Here is a 17,230-nt window from a genome sequence, read left to right as displayed (position 1 = left end):
TAAAAAATGAGGAAAAGATGGCATGGGGTGAAAAGTCATTCAACCTAAAATCAACATATTATAGCAAAAGTAACAAGTATTAAAAATAGATCTCATAAGAGAACTAGTACATTTCAATCACTACCTCAATGGCTAACAGCAGGCTGTGGGGAGGAGGTGTACAGGGAGGGATCACTGAGCTAAAAGCTGGGCAATCTTTTTTTAAAAAAGATTTTATTTATTTGACAGAGAGAGACACAGTGAGAGAGGGAACAGAAGCAGGGGGAGCGGGAGAGGGAGAAGCAGGCTTCCCGCTGAGGAGGCAGCCCGTTATGGGGCTCGATTCCAGGACCCTGGGATCATGACCTGAGCGGAAGACAGACGCTTAACAACTGAGTCACCCAGGCGCCCCTAGGCAATCATTTCAAAGTTGGCCAAGTGGACCTGATGTTTCAAAACTTGGTATTATAATTGAAAGAATTTCCTATCACTCATGACCTCATTTCAGGTAACAAAAGCTCATCTAATTCACCTGAAGTCATTGTCTTCACCCTCTAAGGACATTTATTTCTGTACATTTTTTAGGTTCTTTCACCTTAAAGCCTTAATTTTCTCTTGGCAACAACCAGCATCTACTCATATTGTGAAAAAATACTGAAGATGCAAAGAGAGCCCACCCCATTAGGAAAGGCATATCTTGAAAAGAAGCCACTAAAGAAGAGTGATACAGCCCTTGACCAATGAGGTTGCTCTTCATTCTCCATCCCCAGGATCAGTAATAAGCAAAAGAGGAACAATATGAAAACACATATTAAAAATAGCCCACCTTCAAACAGTATCCCTCTTCTCTTCCTGGAGCAATGCAACTGAATCAATTTCCCCCAAGGGGCAATGTCAATGTCTGGAGACATTTTTAATTGTCACAACTGGCTGGGGGGGCAGGAGCAGGGGCAAAGAATGCTACTGACATCTGGTAAACATCCTACCAGGCACAGGACAACCTCTCAACAAAGAAGCATCCAAAATATCAACAGTGCTGAGGTTCAGAAGTCCTTCTCTACAGGCATCATTCCTAGGCCATTTAGTTTGAAGCGTGTGAGATGAAGAACTACCAATTCTGTGAAGAGTCTCTTCTCTTGTTCTGTAACATACAGATAAATATTTAGACATAGAATTCCCAAACTGGCAAGAACCTTAAGGATTATCTAGTCAAGCACAGTTGGAGAAACTAAGGTCCAGAGTGGTCAAGTCATTTACCCAAGTTCATAGAAGAAATCAGCAGCTGGGCTGGAATTAGAATCATCTTTATACACCCAACTATGGGTTATACACGGATGCTCAATGATGATCGCTAAACTGATACCCTGTTCTTTAGGTGGTCTTTTCTACTGTGATATGCAATTCACTCTCTACCACTGGGAAGCCCAACATCTAAGATTGTGTATGAAGGTTCGTTTACACCCCTTCCTACCCACATTCTTCTTCCTCAAAGGAAGCCCAGAAGTGGAGAAGATACTAGAGCTCAAGAACAAGTGGCCAGGGGGTGCCTGGGTGGCTCAGTGGGTTAAAAGCCTCTACCTTCGGCTCAGGTCATGATCCCAGGGTCCTGGGATTGAGCCCCACATCGGGCTCTCTGCTCACCGGGGAGCCTGCTTCCCCCTCTGTCTCTCTGCCTGCCTCTCTGCCTACTTGTGATCTCTATCAAATAAATAAAATCTTAAAAAAAAAAAAAAAGAACAAGTGGGCAGGCAGAATATGCTTTTCAATTATTTGAAGGGAGGTTCATGCCCTTCCAGCAAAAGGAAGCTTTACACAAAACCTGAGTCCACAAACAAAGCCTTGTGCAAGACCACGGACACATGACGTTCTCTCCCCAATGGTGTGCAGCAGCTTTCCTAACACATCAGAGGAGCGTCAACCAATGGCAAACAGATGGAAAATCAGTGCCAGTTAACTGAATCACAACTGTATTCAAACAAACTAGAGAACTTTCATTTCCAAACAAACAGCAGACAAGAAATTAATTCTGGGATCAAAGTACAAATGGTCAGTCCAGTGGCAAGCTAAATGTTAGTCATCAAAACAGCCCTGGTTTAAGGGAGGAGAACAAAGGGTGAAGATTTGGCCCTTTCAAAAAGAAAACACTACCACGTTTCAAAACTAGATGTTTCAGAATTGGGTATAATGAGATTCAGGTCAGGTGTGGTGCAAGGGGGTGGGGCAGATGTCAGCCGTGTGTGGATAGAAAGGTCCTGCAAAAAGAACATTGTGTAGAAGAACCCAGGGCAGGTCTCTAGGAAAAAAAAAATCACAGCCTCAAAAGAGCTAAAGCGAGGTTCTTCAAATTAAACAAACCTGCTCCAGGGGATACAAGAAGAGCTTTTAAAACTGCTGCAAGGTTATTATTAATTTCTGCAGCACCTGAGAACAGTGTCTAAATATTTACTCCCATCCCACAAAAAGGCTAAAGGAGTGCTTTTCCAGCCTCCTGTTTCACACCCCATGCTACCGTTCTACCAAGATGCAAGATGATGCATCACACCAAAACCTCCCACTGAGAGGGCAGAGTACTAGCTTCGTGACTGGCTCCAGCTTTCAATGCAGCACGGATGCCAAAAGCACAAAAAAGAAATGGCACAAAGAAGTAACTACAACAAAGCAGCCATGATATTCACCTGCTCAGATTCCTGGAATGTCACAGATCTTCAAATATCTGAGTTAACAGCATGAGGCTGACTTTCAGAAGACAAAAGAGAAAAAGAATATGATCCAAACACACCTTAATAGAATAAGAGAGCTCACAATGGAGGCACAGACCCTGTGTGTCTGATGTTGCATCAGACATACGTATATACAGGGGACACAGTCCCTGTCCTGAAGGAGTTTCTAGTCCTAGGAAAGCTCTGATTTAAAAAAACAAAAACAAAAAACAAAAAACCAGAGGGGCCTGGCTGGCTTAGTCGGTTAAACGCCCAATTCCTGGTGATCTCAGCGTCCTGAGACTGAGCCCCACACTGGGCTCCGCACTCAAGTGCTGAATCTGCTTAAGACTTCCTCTCCTCTCCCTCTTTCCCTGCTCTCTCTCTCTCAAATAAATAATCTTAAAAAAAAAAAAAAAAGAAAAGAAAGAACAAAAAAACAAACAAACAAAAACGTGGTAGTGTTAACCCCTTTCTACTAATGTAGGACCTCTATTCCACCTTCCCTGTGCCCTGGTTAAGTGAAGGAGGACTGTATGAACAACACAAGATGCAGATCAAAACCCAACAATAGCTCCATGTATTAAGCATATAATGTGGAAGACGGTGCATGAGATAAGAATATATCTTGGCGGGGGGGGGGGCGCCTGGGTGGCTCAGTGGGTTGGTTAAGCCTCTGCTTTCAGCTCAGGTCATGATCCCAGGGTCCTGGGATAGAGCCCCACATCAGGCTTTCTGCTCAGCAGGGAGCCTGCTTCCCCTGCACTCTCTGTGTGCTGCTCTGCCTACTTGTGATCTCTCTCTCTCTGTGTCAAAGACATAAATAAAATCTTAAAAAAAAAAAAAAAGAATATATCTTGGCCCATCTCTCTGTGATCATGTTCCATAAATCTGTTCCTTATGGTCAAGTCAGGATTCTCTGCAGCTCTCCACTCCTTGCCGCAACAGATGTCCACTACAGTGAAGCAGTTTAGAATGACAACCCCACAGCAGGGCTGTCTCTGCATGGGCTCAGCCCAGGGGACATCCTGAAACTTTTTTTTAAATTAGAGGGCCCCCGTGACCACTCACCTCTGAACACATAAATAATCCATTAGTCTAACAGCAACAGAAAAATTTACATTGTAGCAACATTTATAATACTGAAAATCTAAAAATTCAAATGTCTAAGAATTGGGCAGGAGTTAAGTAAGTAATGACATATTCAAATGATGGAATATAATAAAGGTATTTAAATGTTTTTAATGTCATGAAAAATGCTTATGATAAATGTTAAGCAAAACAATAATGATAAAAAATTATTATGGAATAAGTACAAGTAAAAAAAAAATGGATGATAGGGATTATGTGAAATATCTTCTCCAACATTATATTTTTTCACATCCCAAAGATTTTCTCCCCAAATTTTTTCACAAAGATTGTTTTCACAAAAAGCGTGCACTTTTTTTTAAGATTTTATTTATCTATTTATTTATGAGAGAGAGGTCAGAGGTGGGGGGAGGGGATAGGGACAAGCAGATTCTGCTCAGCACCGTGCATAGGGCCCGAAGGGGTGACGGGGTGGGGTCAGGGGGTGAGGGGTGTTTGATCCCACACCTGAGATCATGACCTGAGCCAAAATTAAGAGTCAGCTGCCCAACCTACCGAGCCACGCAAGCACCACAAAGTACTTTTTTTTTTTTTTAAGATTTTATTTATTTATTTGACACACAGAGAGAACACAAGCAGGGGGAGCGAGAGAGGGAGAAGCAGGCTTCCGGCCAAGTAGGGAGCCCGATGCAGGGCTCGATGTGGGACTCGATCCCAGGACACTGGGATCCCAGGACACCGAGCTAAAGGCAGACGCTTAACTGACTGAGCCACCTGGGCGCACCCCGAAGTGTTTTTTAAAGAAATAGCATTTAATAACGTTTAGCTAATAAGCGTATGGGCGCTCACACCTCCCCACTCACCAATATCCCACAAGACAAAAAAAAAAACTGGGCCTATGGTAATGAATCTTTTCTCTTCCTCCAATGTATTAAGAAGCCTAATGAAACTGAGCCCTATTTTTACTCTGCCCACAGCATGGTCCCTTGATCTGAGTCACTTGTGTCAGACTTCTGTGCAGAAACTAGGCTCAGAACAAAGTTAGAAAGCTCAGAGGAACTGCTTTGGAATCTTCCTTCCAGTGCTACTTTAATAATTCTTCCCTTCTCTCACCTACAAGCTGGATGTTAACACAGCACTCACACTTCAGGAAAGAGTTTTTCCCACAGTTTTCCTCACTCTGAAACAGTTCCTCTAACCAAACTTCTCAGGCCTACCTTCAGAGAGACAGGGTCTCCGGTTCCAAATAGCTGTTCTTTCAACAAATGTGTTTTCAACATAGCAGAAGTGCCTGAATCTTTTCACTTTTTCCTTCTCAATCAGCTGTCACACTTAAATTTGTTTCCGTTAACTGTGCTGTTTATTGCTATTTTGAATAAAAGCATCATGGTAAGAACAGGGGATTTCCTTCCTATTTCTCACTGAAGGGCTTGTGCTGGTTATGACCCAAGTGGTAAAGTATCCATAAGAAGAAGACAGCACCCTCTCCTCTCAGAGCTTCAGAATGCAGCCTAAGATGTTACCGGCTCACACAGGAAATTCTGTAAGAAATTATTTTTTGAAAGCATAAGAAGGAAAGCAACCATCTAAACAATATTAATATAAAATGTTTAACTCAAGGCTTGAAACACCAGAGAACTCATTTCTAACTCTACACATGGGGGGACTTCCAGTAAGGCAAGGAAAGAGGAAGAAGCTGAACAACAAAATGTACTTTCAGTGCACTTCAGGAAGTAACGCTGTTGGATTAATAGCAATAAACCCCAGTCTAAAGATGTAAGCTCTGTGGTAGAGGGGGATTTTACGGTCTTACCAACACTAGCTGGGAAAGACAGCATGTTAGTTTGGAAAAAAAAGAAAAGGTGCTCTATTTCCTCAAATCACGCTAGGCCAGGCTTATCGACTATAGCTGAGAAGAGGTTTGCGTTACTCCTGTATCTGCCTTATTATTTTCGACATATCATAAAAAGAGAACATTACACATTTATTTTTTGGGTGAGGAGAAAGGACATGGAGCCGGAGGGATCCAATTCTCATTGTTTCAGATTAAGAAATTTCTTTTTGAAAGTCCTAACTTGAAATTTTTGAAAAATCAACATTCTCCAGTTGGGCTTATGAAATCCAAAACTTCCTAAATAAACTGTATCCTACATGCATTTAAAAGCACCAGAACACACAGAGGAAATATGCAGACTTGGAGGGGGGCAGGGCTATGGTCGACAAAAATGGTCGGAGAACTACTTAACATTACTTGAAGATGAAAAGCAGCAGCAATATTAAAATCTTATTACTACCCACTGGTACGTTACAAAGGTGGGATTCCAGAGCAAGTTTTGGCCACACATGAGGGAGGGTGAGGGGAAGGCGCGGGGCAGAGGAATGTTGGACAAACTAAAGACAACCGCCTGGGCAGCCTTACACTGATGGATGGCCACAGCTGAAGGCAGATTTGGCTCATCTCTGGGGTTTTCCACTGGGAAGTGGCCTGCAGTTCAGCCATCAATGGACCAGCATCCACAACGCCTGTGGGGAAATACAGGAGCCAGAAAAGTGGGGTAGGGAAGGAGAAAGTTTGGAAAACGGAAGAGTCAAATACAGTAGCAAAATGTTGTAATTATTAAACATGAAGCTTCAAAAATGCAGATGTACCTCTTAAATTGAAATGAACTGGCTGAAAAGAACTGGTACTCTGGGAAGCAGTCTGATATGTTTTTTAGAACCAAATTACTTTTTAATTATATCTGTGAATTATACCTGCAAAGAAGAAATTAATTTTTGGAGGAAAGAGGAAAAACAATGAAACCTATGCAATTTTTACAGACGGTAACTTTACTCAGAGTCCCCTACCCATGGCCTCTGTGGAAAATAACAGCCTAAGAAGAAACATACTCACACTCCACTGAAAACCTTCGCTGGCCTACTTCCACCAATTCCATTAATGTAGCAGGGGCCCAAAGGCAGGTGACCTGATTGACAAAAAAAAAGCCCTTCGACAAAGTGCCAAACTTCTATCATGTAACTCATTAAACACTTTATAATGAAAAAGAAAACTACCAGCAATAACTTGGGAAGCTTGGCCTTTAAATGGAGCAGCAGCAACCTTCCTTATAAAACAAAAAATACTTTTCAGGTCCAGAAGAAAGTTAATCAGTGGTCTCAACTCCCTCCCCTAGTGCTAACCTCTCTGAAGCCATGGGGGAAAACCCCAGACAAACCAATAAGACCAGTTAAAATGATATGTGGCATAAGAAAAGTTAGCTCTACTATAATTTCTGTAACTGTCAAGGCAAGTCTAATCTGTACCATGAGGCTACCATCCTCAAAACTCTCTTTGTACATCTTACGTGTTGATTCAAGTCTTTCAGTTGTAGATGGGACAAGCTCAATGTATGTGTGTACATACACATATGTACACGTGTACACACACACACACACACACACACACACAATCATGCCCAAGGCATCCCAGGATCAGGAAACTTATTTCCTGAGTAACCAAACTGATAAACTGCTCCTGGAAGATTCAACAGAAGCCAATTTTCCTAGACACACATCCTAATTATTTAGGCAATGACTGAGTCGTTACATTACTTCCTCGGACTAATTATTACTTCAGCAACAGTTAAGATTCCTTAGAAGCACAAAGGTTGTATCTGCCTAAAAACCCTTATCTCTCATTCAAAATAACTCAACTATTTACCTACAAGGAAGAAGAATTACATCTTGGGAGATTTTTTTAAGTGCCTTTGTGCCTCAGTCTGTCTCCACTTGGATCCTACCTTGTTCCATTCCATCAGTGGGAGCTACAGCTCCCAGGCTCTCTTGCCAACCAATTTTTGGGTAAGTTCCATCAACAGGAGGTAACAGATAAGGGTAAGATAGAGGAGGAGGAGGAGGAGGGAAGCCAGGGTAATGCTCTCTTAATAGAGTCACAGCTCCTGCTGCCACCAAACAGCTTTTCTTTCCATGCTTCTAGCTCGTACCAGATAGCTCAGACTTCTAGCCTTTGGTGACATCAACACCTTCTAATTTCCTTAAAAGCACACTAGCTCCCAGGTGTTGCTAATCTCTGGGTTGCCTCACCAGGCCATTTACCTTCTAAGTTCTTACATCATCCATGTAACCTAGTCTGTATATTAAATCCCTCTGCTTGGGGCACCTAGGTGGCTCAGTCAGTTAAGCATCTGCCTTCAGCTCAGGTCATGATCCCAGGTTCTGGGAAGGAGCCCCACATCAGGCTCCCTGTTCAGTGGGGAGCCTGCTTCTCCCTCTCCTCCCCACTCCTGCTCACGCTCTCTCTCTCTCAAATAAATAAATAAACAAAATCTTTTTTTTAAAAAACTCCCTCTGCTTGTACTATCTACAGTGGGGTTTGTTTCTCAGCTAGGTCCCTGACTTGAAAATATGTTTAAAAACTTGGGTTTCTTAAGAATTAAACAAATATTCAGATAACCTGTTTAAGATTTCTTATAAAAAAACAAATGATTTATAGACGGCAAGATCAATTCATTCATTCAAACACATACTTACTAAGAGCTCCATCTATACCAAGCACTACTCTTAAGTGTTGGGAATACTTTGGTGAACAGGCACAATCACCCTATCCTCATGGAGCTTACATTCTAGTAGACACGCTAACAGTGGCACAGTATAATTTTTCAAAGATTTATCAATATAGGAATATTTCTTTAACAATAGAGGAATTTGGTAAAAAGTGAATTAACCTTAAGGTGTTCTACTCTACATAGATTTGATTCCTACCTTTTCAGTGTGGTAAGCTGAACTGTCACATTCCAGAGGCCAATACAGAACTTCTTCAAAATTAGTATCTACTTAAACTGGCCACTTGCTCAAACAGAAGTACAACTGTGATAAGGATTTAAGCAGACACAATAACAGAAGTTAGGCACTGTATGCTTAGAATGTAAAACATATGTGTGTTCTATGCAGATTACTGCTTGGCATCTTTTCTACAGGGGATATTTGGAGGAGTTGAGTCTGAGTCCATTTAACAAGTCAGTTTGTCCCTTGGCTGTGGCATAGGGGGCATCCATCAACATAACATACAGAGCCAGCTGCAATGTGCATCATGAGTAAAGTGCAGCAGTCATTAATTGCATGACATCATTTTTAAGACGGAATTTTCAGGCAGAAGAATAGAAACAGACAATGACTCATATGGTGAACAGTTAGTTATATAGACAACTGTGCCCAAGAAAGCTGCCACCTACATGTCATAATGACATCAGATGAAAAATGCACAAAGTAGTTTTCTGATTTATTGGAAAGCAATAGGTTTGCTGAAAAGGATACCGAGATATCAAGCTGCAGCTACCTGCTTACACTTCCTGAGCACCAAGCAACCGAGAGCACACATCAAATATTCAGCACTCTTAGACCACTAGAGTATATAAGCGCGCTCAGCCTCAAAAAACTCAGGGTCAACTCAGAAATGACATAATAGCTACTGCTGGCATTTCACTAGACTTTTGTAAGATAATTTAATGTACTCATGTACAGTTCCATGTTGGTCTTGTGGGCACAATACTGAAATCTTTCTTCTACTCATCAGTTAGGAAACATTTCATGTCTGCAATGGTTGTAATTTCATTTGAGTAGCAGGTAGACTTTGAATAGTATGGGGTTCTTACACAACATAGAGTCTAAAGCATATTCATAATCTCAGTAATACATAGGAAATGAACGACAGGGCTAGGATTTTAACCTTATAGGTCCCTGCCTAACTTTATCCCTTGCCGTGACCCAAGATGTAGTTAAAATACACGAGAGAATCCCACCCCCCAACACACACATTCAATACCTTAGAGGCTTTGCACATTCTGTTTCCTCTGCTTAGAAAGCCAAGTTCCCTAAAATCACCTGGCAAAGTCATGCTTATCATTCAAGACAGCCTACTTGTCTCTTTGAAGCCATAACTTCCTGAGGCAGACTTGTTTGCTTTCTCCAGAGCTTTCAATTCTCCCTGCACACAAGGCCATCATGATAATACCACATTGCATCATTTATCAGTTTACACATCTGCTTCCCCATTCAATTGTATGATCCTTTGGACCAAAGACAGGATCTCTGAATCTACTACATATCCTCATACGGTGTCTGACACAAAGTAAGTGCTTAATATTTTCAGAATGAATATATATAGTGTGGGATTGCAGGCTTGCAGAGTTCCCCCTAGATGATAAGGCATTTTTTATTCTCTATTCCACTGCCACAGAATGATATTTAAAGGACAAGGAGAACAAACAGGAAGGTATCTCCCAGGGAACAGGCTTAACAAGTTGATATTAAAAGACAATCTAATGAGGACTTTGATAAATTACTTTCAGTGTAACTGTGTCAACCTAACCATGACTGTTTGAGTTAAGGTGCATTAGCTGTAAAAACCCAGAAAAGCTATTTAATCTTCACTGGAGAAGGGTGTTTACAACTAGAGATGGACACAAAACTTCTGTTGTCCAAATCTGATGGAATTTTTTATTTAATCTCTCAAGAGGTGCCACAGATAGAGGTAAAATAATTAAAAATTGACAGGAAAGTTCATGTTCTAAGGAATACTATTTAACAAGCAATGACTTAGCTATCTATCAACACGAAACAAATATAAAGCAAAGCTAGAGATTAATTTACTGGAGTTAAAATTTAGGACTACTGTAGAAAATTTCTACACAAAGATTCCCTGGTCTAATCTTTCATACAAGTTTAAAGAGTGAGGAAGCATCCAGAGTCCATCCTCAAGGGTACTATAAAGTCCATTTGCAAAAATGCCAGAACCCCCATATGTAGGAGATGGTTTTGGCTTAAAAACTAGGGAATTATTGGGTGAGTCATTCTAACCATGGCTTCCAGTAACCAGAGTATTTAAGGGAAGAGAGTCAGAGAGTGAAACAAATAAAACCAAGACAGAATAAATAAGACCAGCAATGGTGGTAATAAGCAATGCTTACATGTGTGTAACACTTTAGTTCCCAGGCACTTTCATTTTTCAAATGAGGAAAATTTAACTGAGAAAGTTCAGTGCAGTGCTGAAGGTCACAAAGCTAAAATAAACAGAGTGAAGGAGTTTAACTGGATGTTTCAACATCAAGTCGAAGGCCCCTTCCATTATTTTGCTTCTTTGCCACCTCAAAGGTGGGTTCATATGAGCTATGGATGAGCCTAGGACACTAAGATTCCTTCAACAAGAGCAGATGTTTCCAAATCACTTAGGCATATTTTTCAACTTAATCAAGATAACCTAGATAGAGCCTTAGAAAATCCCTTGAAAGAATGAAGAAAGCTCAACATGCATGGGGAGAACACTTTCATGCTTTCCACGTTATACTGCTGATTGAAAAAGTCAAGGTGCCACGGACTGTGAATAATACACTACGTCTTGCATAAAAGCACTGCAAAAGAATATATTTAAATGTAGTTGTTTGGGGCGCCTGGGTGGCTCAGTGGGTTAAGCCGCTGCCTTCAGCTCAGGTCATGATCTCAGGGTCCTGGGATCGAGTCCCGCATCGGGCTCTCTGCTCAGCAGGGAGCCTGCTTCCTCCTCTCTCTCTCTCTCTCTGCCTACTTGTAATCTCTCTCTGTCAAATAAATAAATAAAATCTTAAAAAAAAAATAAATGTAGTTGTTTGCCTGCACATATATTCTTTCTTAAAAGTCCCCTAAGAAATTATCAAAAGTGGTTACTTCTAGGAAGGGAAAATGGTGGCTGGTGGCTAAGGGATCAGGAATAAGAACACAACTCTTCATTATACAATATTTACCTCTGGACCTTTTATATATTTTTTTAAGATTTTATTTATTCATCTGACAGAGAAAGAGATCACAAGTAGGAAGATAGGCAGGCAGAGAGAGAGGGGGAAGCAGGCTCCCTGCCGAGCAGCCAGCCTGATGTGGGGCTCCTTCCCAGGACCCTGAGATCATGATCTGAGCTGAAGGCAGAGGTTTAACCCACTGATCCAGCCAGGTGCCCCAACCTTTTATATTTTGAACACATGAAAGTGTTACCTTTTCCAAAAAGCAAATTTAAATCTTAGAGTATATAATGGAAATTGGAACAGAGGCAATGGTTTGGTAATTCAAGGTAAAACATTTCAGAGATAGGATGCAGCAGAAGGGAAAAGTACAAAATATTACAAAACTTCTGCCAAGCTCCAGAATTCCAGGTGGGGTTTCACAGACCAAAGTAAATATTCCACAAGACCATCAAATCTCTTCTATTTTAATTCTTTGCTCGTTAAAAAGCTCTCAATATTTTTAAATTTTTTATTTATTTAATTTTTTTTAACCAACTTTGGTACTGAGAAAGTAATATCCCAGTAGTGGACACTGGTATTCGGGTCATCAGAAAGATAGATCCTTACATGGTAAATAAGAGTGCCTAGTTTAAACCGGTCTCTGAAGAGGTTGATTAGGAGTTATTCCAGGCACACTGACAGAATATGCAACCGCAGAGCTGATGATTAAGCCTTGAACTAGTACAGCCTCACAAGGGTCTATCCAAAAATGAGACCCAGTCTAAACTAGGTAGAGTTACCACTTGACGTATCTGGAATTTTTAGTATGTTTGTCCTTTGTTCTATCACTACTTAAGTCAGTCCAAAAATTTACTCTAAAGGTCACAGTGTCTTTGGGTGATGAGGAAACCGTATCTTTGGGCCTAAAACTAAATCAAAGCACTTTTTCAAGGCAGTATCTAAGCAGCTTTATTTGCCACACAGGAGTTATTTCAGTGCCTTAGGGGTCCCAGAAACTGGTGTGTCTTACACTCAAAAGAGTTAAAAATCCCAGAATCAACAAAACTCATACTACGTAAAGACACGTGCTTGTTCTCTACTCTTGATGTTCACATTACATATTCAAAGATAGTAAGATCCTTAAACAAGTATAAGATTTTAAAAGAAGAGCCACTGCCAAAGGGTTATTTTAGAACATCAGAAAAATACTGCTCATATAGTCTATGGTCCAGGGCCTTATCATCTGATTTAATATTAATAGATTAGCAATCACTCATCACGTCCTGTACGATTAGCTCTCAATTTTCAAAGAAACAACATGAGACACAGAGATAAACTCAGATCCAAATCTCATTTTCCAAACCCAATAGCTTTTAAATACATTCTCCCACTACATGTATTTTTTACCAGAGCTAATAGGTAACTTAATCTGATAAGAGTGTCTTTTCCTTCTGTATGATCCAGTAGTTGTCTGTGTGATCATCATGACGACCAAAATTAGGGAAGAGGAGGAGGAAAATTAGTGAGAAGGGCTGAAAGTGTGGAAGGAGCTAGATAATATACAAACTGGGTAAACTAAGGCCTAAACAACATGCTATTTAACTGAACTGAAAGATGACTGACACCTTACCATTTCGTGTTTAATACAATGGCCGATTCACTGAAGCCACCAAGCCAAAATGTAAAACTAATTTTTGAAAAATCGTTTCAAGAACCAGGATTCTACCATTGACAGGGGTTAACAAAGTTTACAACCCAACAGTTACTAGTTCTCATCAAGAACTAACTAATATTTCATTATCTGATCCCCACTAATGCTATTGATAAAGAGCAATGGAAAATTTGGGGGAAGAAGTGATGAATCAAGCTCTCTCTTCCATATGCTGTATTTCACTGAAATATGAGTAAGTGTGAGTGGTAGGAGAAACAGAGAGTTGGGGGTAGTACTAATCATCAAAATGGCATCTGACTCCCCAAATGTAGCAATGTTCACTCTAGTGGGATGCTTCACTGTGACTCAAGATCTGTCAACTGAGGTCAAAGGGAATTTGAGTAAAGCCAGGAAATATACTCCTAAACTTTAAACTGAATCTTCCAAAAAGTCTAGGACGATATTTAACAAGACTCAACTATAAGAAATTAAACCTACTCAACATAAATGGATTCTAAAATATTTTTAAAGCAATTTCTCACTAAGCAAAAATGCAGGAAAGAAGTCTGGAGACATGCTTTCCTAAAAGTACATGCCATTTATTTATTGGCAGAGGACATTAAAACTACTAGATGTTTAAACCAATGTATCACTCCCCTGTTCTCCTTACATAATCTTTTTTCTTTCCAAAATAAAAGGTAATTACCCAAAGGCATCAATTACACATGTACTTCCTTTCCCAATATTGATAAACACAAATACATTTGAATCTTTGGTGTATACTATGCACCCAACATGCTGCATGGCAAATGACTGTGGCAAATCCACTGCATTATGAACAGAAGCAAACTAACAATAGCTCCCAAAATATAACTATCCCCTTCTCTCCAAAGCGAAAAGAATTTTCCCAACTTCTCCAATTACATTCCAAAGAATTCAGAAAGAAAATAAGGAGACAAAATATTTACAGAAGTTTGTATCTATAAATTTTGAGTGCTAATAACCAAGCTTTCACTTATAACCCAGCTTTCTTATACTACTGATTTTTAATCAGATCAAATCCTGCATCTTGGAGGGCACAGCAAACAAAGACTAAATGGTTCTAACAATATACAGTGATCATTTTTCACCTTTGGAAGGGTAATGACCACGGAAGCAACAAATTTGATGCATCCCCTGCTTCCTTCTCTCCACTGATTAAACGAATCCTGCACTACAGCCACAATCTGCTAATTTCTGCCACCGCACAAACGCGCGCGCGCGCGCGCACACGCGCACACACACACACACACACACATATACGCGCGCGCGCGCGCACACACACACACGGCCTCCAACGCACTCCACGGCCAGGGCTAGGCTGTCTAGAAATCCGCACTGTGTCACTGCATAAGGCAGGTTCCCACTTCACACATCCAGGAAGAAGAAAGCCACCTATGCACTCTGTCAGATCTCAGCAAGACTGTAAAATGACAGAGGGAGCTGCTAAGCAGATAGCGGGCAGCAACAATCACCACCTCAAAAAATTATTTAAGCGGTTTTCCTGCCGTCATCTCACTTCCCTCCTCCTCCTCCCTCCTTCTCTTCCTCCCCCTCTCTCAGCCTCTTCCCGCGCCCCCCCCACCCGCCTACACACACACACACACACACACACACACACACACACTGCAGTTCATCCCCCCCGTTTTGCAAGTGTAAGTCGGTGAGCTCTGGGCTGCCTCGGGAAAGACAATCGGCCCGGAACCCATTCGGAGCCCTAACATACAGACCTTCTCACCTGCACACCCCACGCCAATGCCACCCCCACCTCCACCGCTCTCCCGCCCCCCCCCTCCCGCCAAGCACTCACACTCTCCCTCGCAGCCTCTCCCCACGCCGACCCCGGCGCCGCAGAACACCCAGCAGCCTCCTCAGTCAGAGGAGCACGCCTTACCATTTACCAGGATTCGGGAGGCCTAAGCTCCAGAAACCCCCTTCCCACCCAGGTCACCTCCCAGGCGCGGCGGGAGGCTGGACCCCTCGCCCGCCGGAAGGGATGCGCTACCTTTGGACTGGCAGTCCGCGCAGAACTTGTTATCCTCCTCCAGCAGCAGGTTGGCCAGGACCGCCTGGTACCGATCCACGTCCTTCACCGACTTGCCCGTCATGGCCAGGGTGCCGGCGGGGGCAGAGGGCGAAGCGCCCTGCCCGCCCCTAGGAACCTCTGCCTCAGTCGGGAGGTGTGGACTCCCGGTCCCCCGCCCAGGGGCACCTCCTGAGCGGGGCGGGAGGGGGGGAACCCCTCCTCTCGGGCCCGGCCCCGCGCCCCTTCTCTCGTCAGCCGCGCTCGCCCCCCACCCTGCAGCCCCTCAGTGCGGCGCCCCCTGGCGGGCTTAGGGAAAGGCCCGAGTCCAGAGGAGGGTGCCGGACTAGAGACCCTTAGCCCAGGCAAACGGAGCGCGCAGGGACGACCCCCCCCGCGCCGGCCTGTCTGCGGGCCGTGAGTCCCGCGCCTCGGTTTCCCAGGCAGCTGCCGCCTGCTCAGCCACCACCTCGGCCGCCTACTTCCGGCAGCTCTTCCTCTCCACCTCCACCCAGCCCAGCCCGCGCATGCGCCCCGCCCCTACCGCGTCGCACAGGGCTCTTCCCTCGGTTCCGCCTCTCAGGAGCCAATCCGGGCAGAAGTGAGGGGCGGAGCTTGCGGTGGGCGGAGGGAGGAGTGGGCACGCCTCCTGCGTGTCCTTGGAAAAGAATGAATGGAGTGGGGGAAAGTGAAGGAAAACAACAATTAACATTCGCTGAGTTCTTACTAGGTGCCAGGCTCTGTGTTAAGTGCTTTATTAGAATTATCCCAATATAATCCTCAAAATGTCTCTATGAGTTAAATATTTATCGTTCTTATGTAACCTGAGGGTTGCAGCTACTCCAAAGTCATCCGTTTATTCTTTTCTTCAACAACCAAATGCAAGGCCAAACCCCCTAATCCAGGATAAGGGGGACAGCACGTCCTCCCCAAGTTTTCAGAGGATTCTGGTTACCTCTTGCTGCTCCCACTGAATTCTGGGTTCCTCTGTTCATTAGATTTCCTGCCGTCTTTAGACATTGTTTACCTGGTGCCTGGATACTTTATTTCATTTCTTAAATCCTCCCCCAAACAGCGCAGTTTTGTGCAGCGGACTTTCACTGAAGGTTATTTGGAGGGTTGTGGTGAAGAGGAATGGTGATTACAGCAAAACACACAATAGAGAACTACTTGATTGACTAACATCAGTGTTCGGGGACTCCTGGATGGCTCAGTCAGTTAAGTGGCTGCCTTCTTTAGGTCATGATCCCAGGATCCCGGGATCCAGTCTGGCATGGGACTCCTTGCTCAATGGGGAACCTGCTTCCCCTCTGCTTTCTGCTCCCCCTGCTTGTGCTCTCTCTCTCTCCTAAATAAATGAATAAATCTTTTAAAAAATAAAACTAAAAAATATAAACATCCCCAAACCACCCTCACTACACAGAACTCCTCCACAAAAGTCCTTTTCTTGGAGCACCTGGGTGGCTCAGTTGGTTAAGTAAGCTGACTTTTGATTTCAGCTCAGGTCATGATCTCAAGAGTCCTGAGACTGTTGATCTCAAGAGTCCTGGGGCTCTGTGCTCAGCAGGGAGTCTGCCTGCTGTTTCTCTTTCTGCCCTTGCCCTCATTCACCCTCTCTCACTCTCTATCTCTAAAATAAATAAATCTTTTAAAAAAAAAAAAAGTCCTTTTCTTTGGGGATTCACCTGCTCCCTGGAAATGTTTTCATTCATTCATTTGTTCACTCAACAAATTGTTACTGAGAAACTCCTAAGTCTCAGGCACTGGGAAAGGGAACAACATAATCTAATTAATGGTTTTAAAAAGCTTACTCTGGCTGCCAGGGGAAGAATGGATCAGGGAAACTGATTAAGACCAGATGCTCATAGTTCTCTCCAGTGAAAACTTCCCCTCCGTCTTTACTTTTTCCCAAGCCCAGGTTTCCCTCAAAACTTTCATCTCACCAGGGGAAAACCAAAATTTTCTATTACTTTATTAATCAAAATTATTTAATTCTCTGGTC

At 42.8% G+C, this 17,230-nt stretch overlaps 1 protein-coding gene across 1 annotated transcript in view; it reads right to left on the bottom strand.

Moving 5' to 3' along the window:
* Nucleotides 1-15,741, bottom strand: part of SMAP2 (small ArfGAP2) — a 46,390-nt gene extending 30,649 nt beyond the window's left edge. The window contains exon 1 of the mRNA XM_045064284.1: nt 15,211-15,741. Within this exon, the coding sequence (XP_044920219.1) occupies nt 15,211-15,313 (103 nt within the window). The 5' untranslated portion in view covers nt 15,314-15,741. The remainder of the gene's footprint in view (nt 1-15,210) is intronic.
* Nucleotides 15,742-17,230: the final 1,489 nt, after the last annotated feature.

The sequence above is a fragment of the Mustela putorius genome, unplaced genomic scaffold (genome assembly GCF_011764305.1).
Source record: "Mustela putorius furo isolate JIRA1106 unplaced genomic scaffold, ASM1176430v1.1 tig00003853_pilon_pilon_pilon, whole genome shotgun sequence".
NCBI lineage: Eukaryota > Metazoa > Chordata > Mammalia > Carnivora > Mustelidae > Mustela > Mustela putorius.
This window is presented reverse-complemented; position numbering and strand designations above follow the sequence as displayed.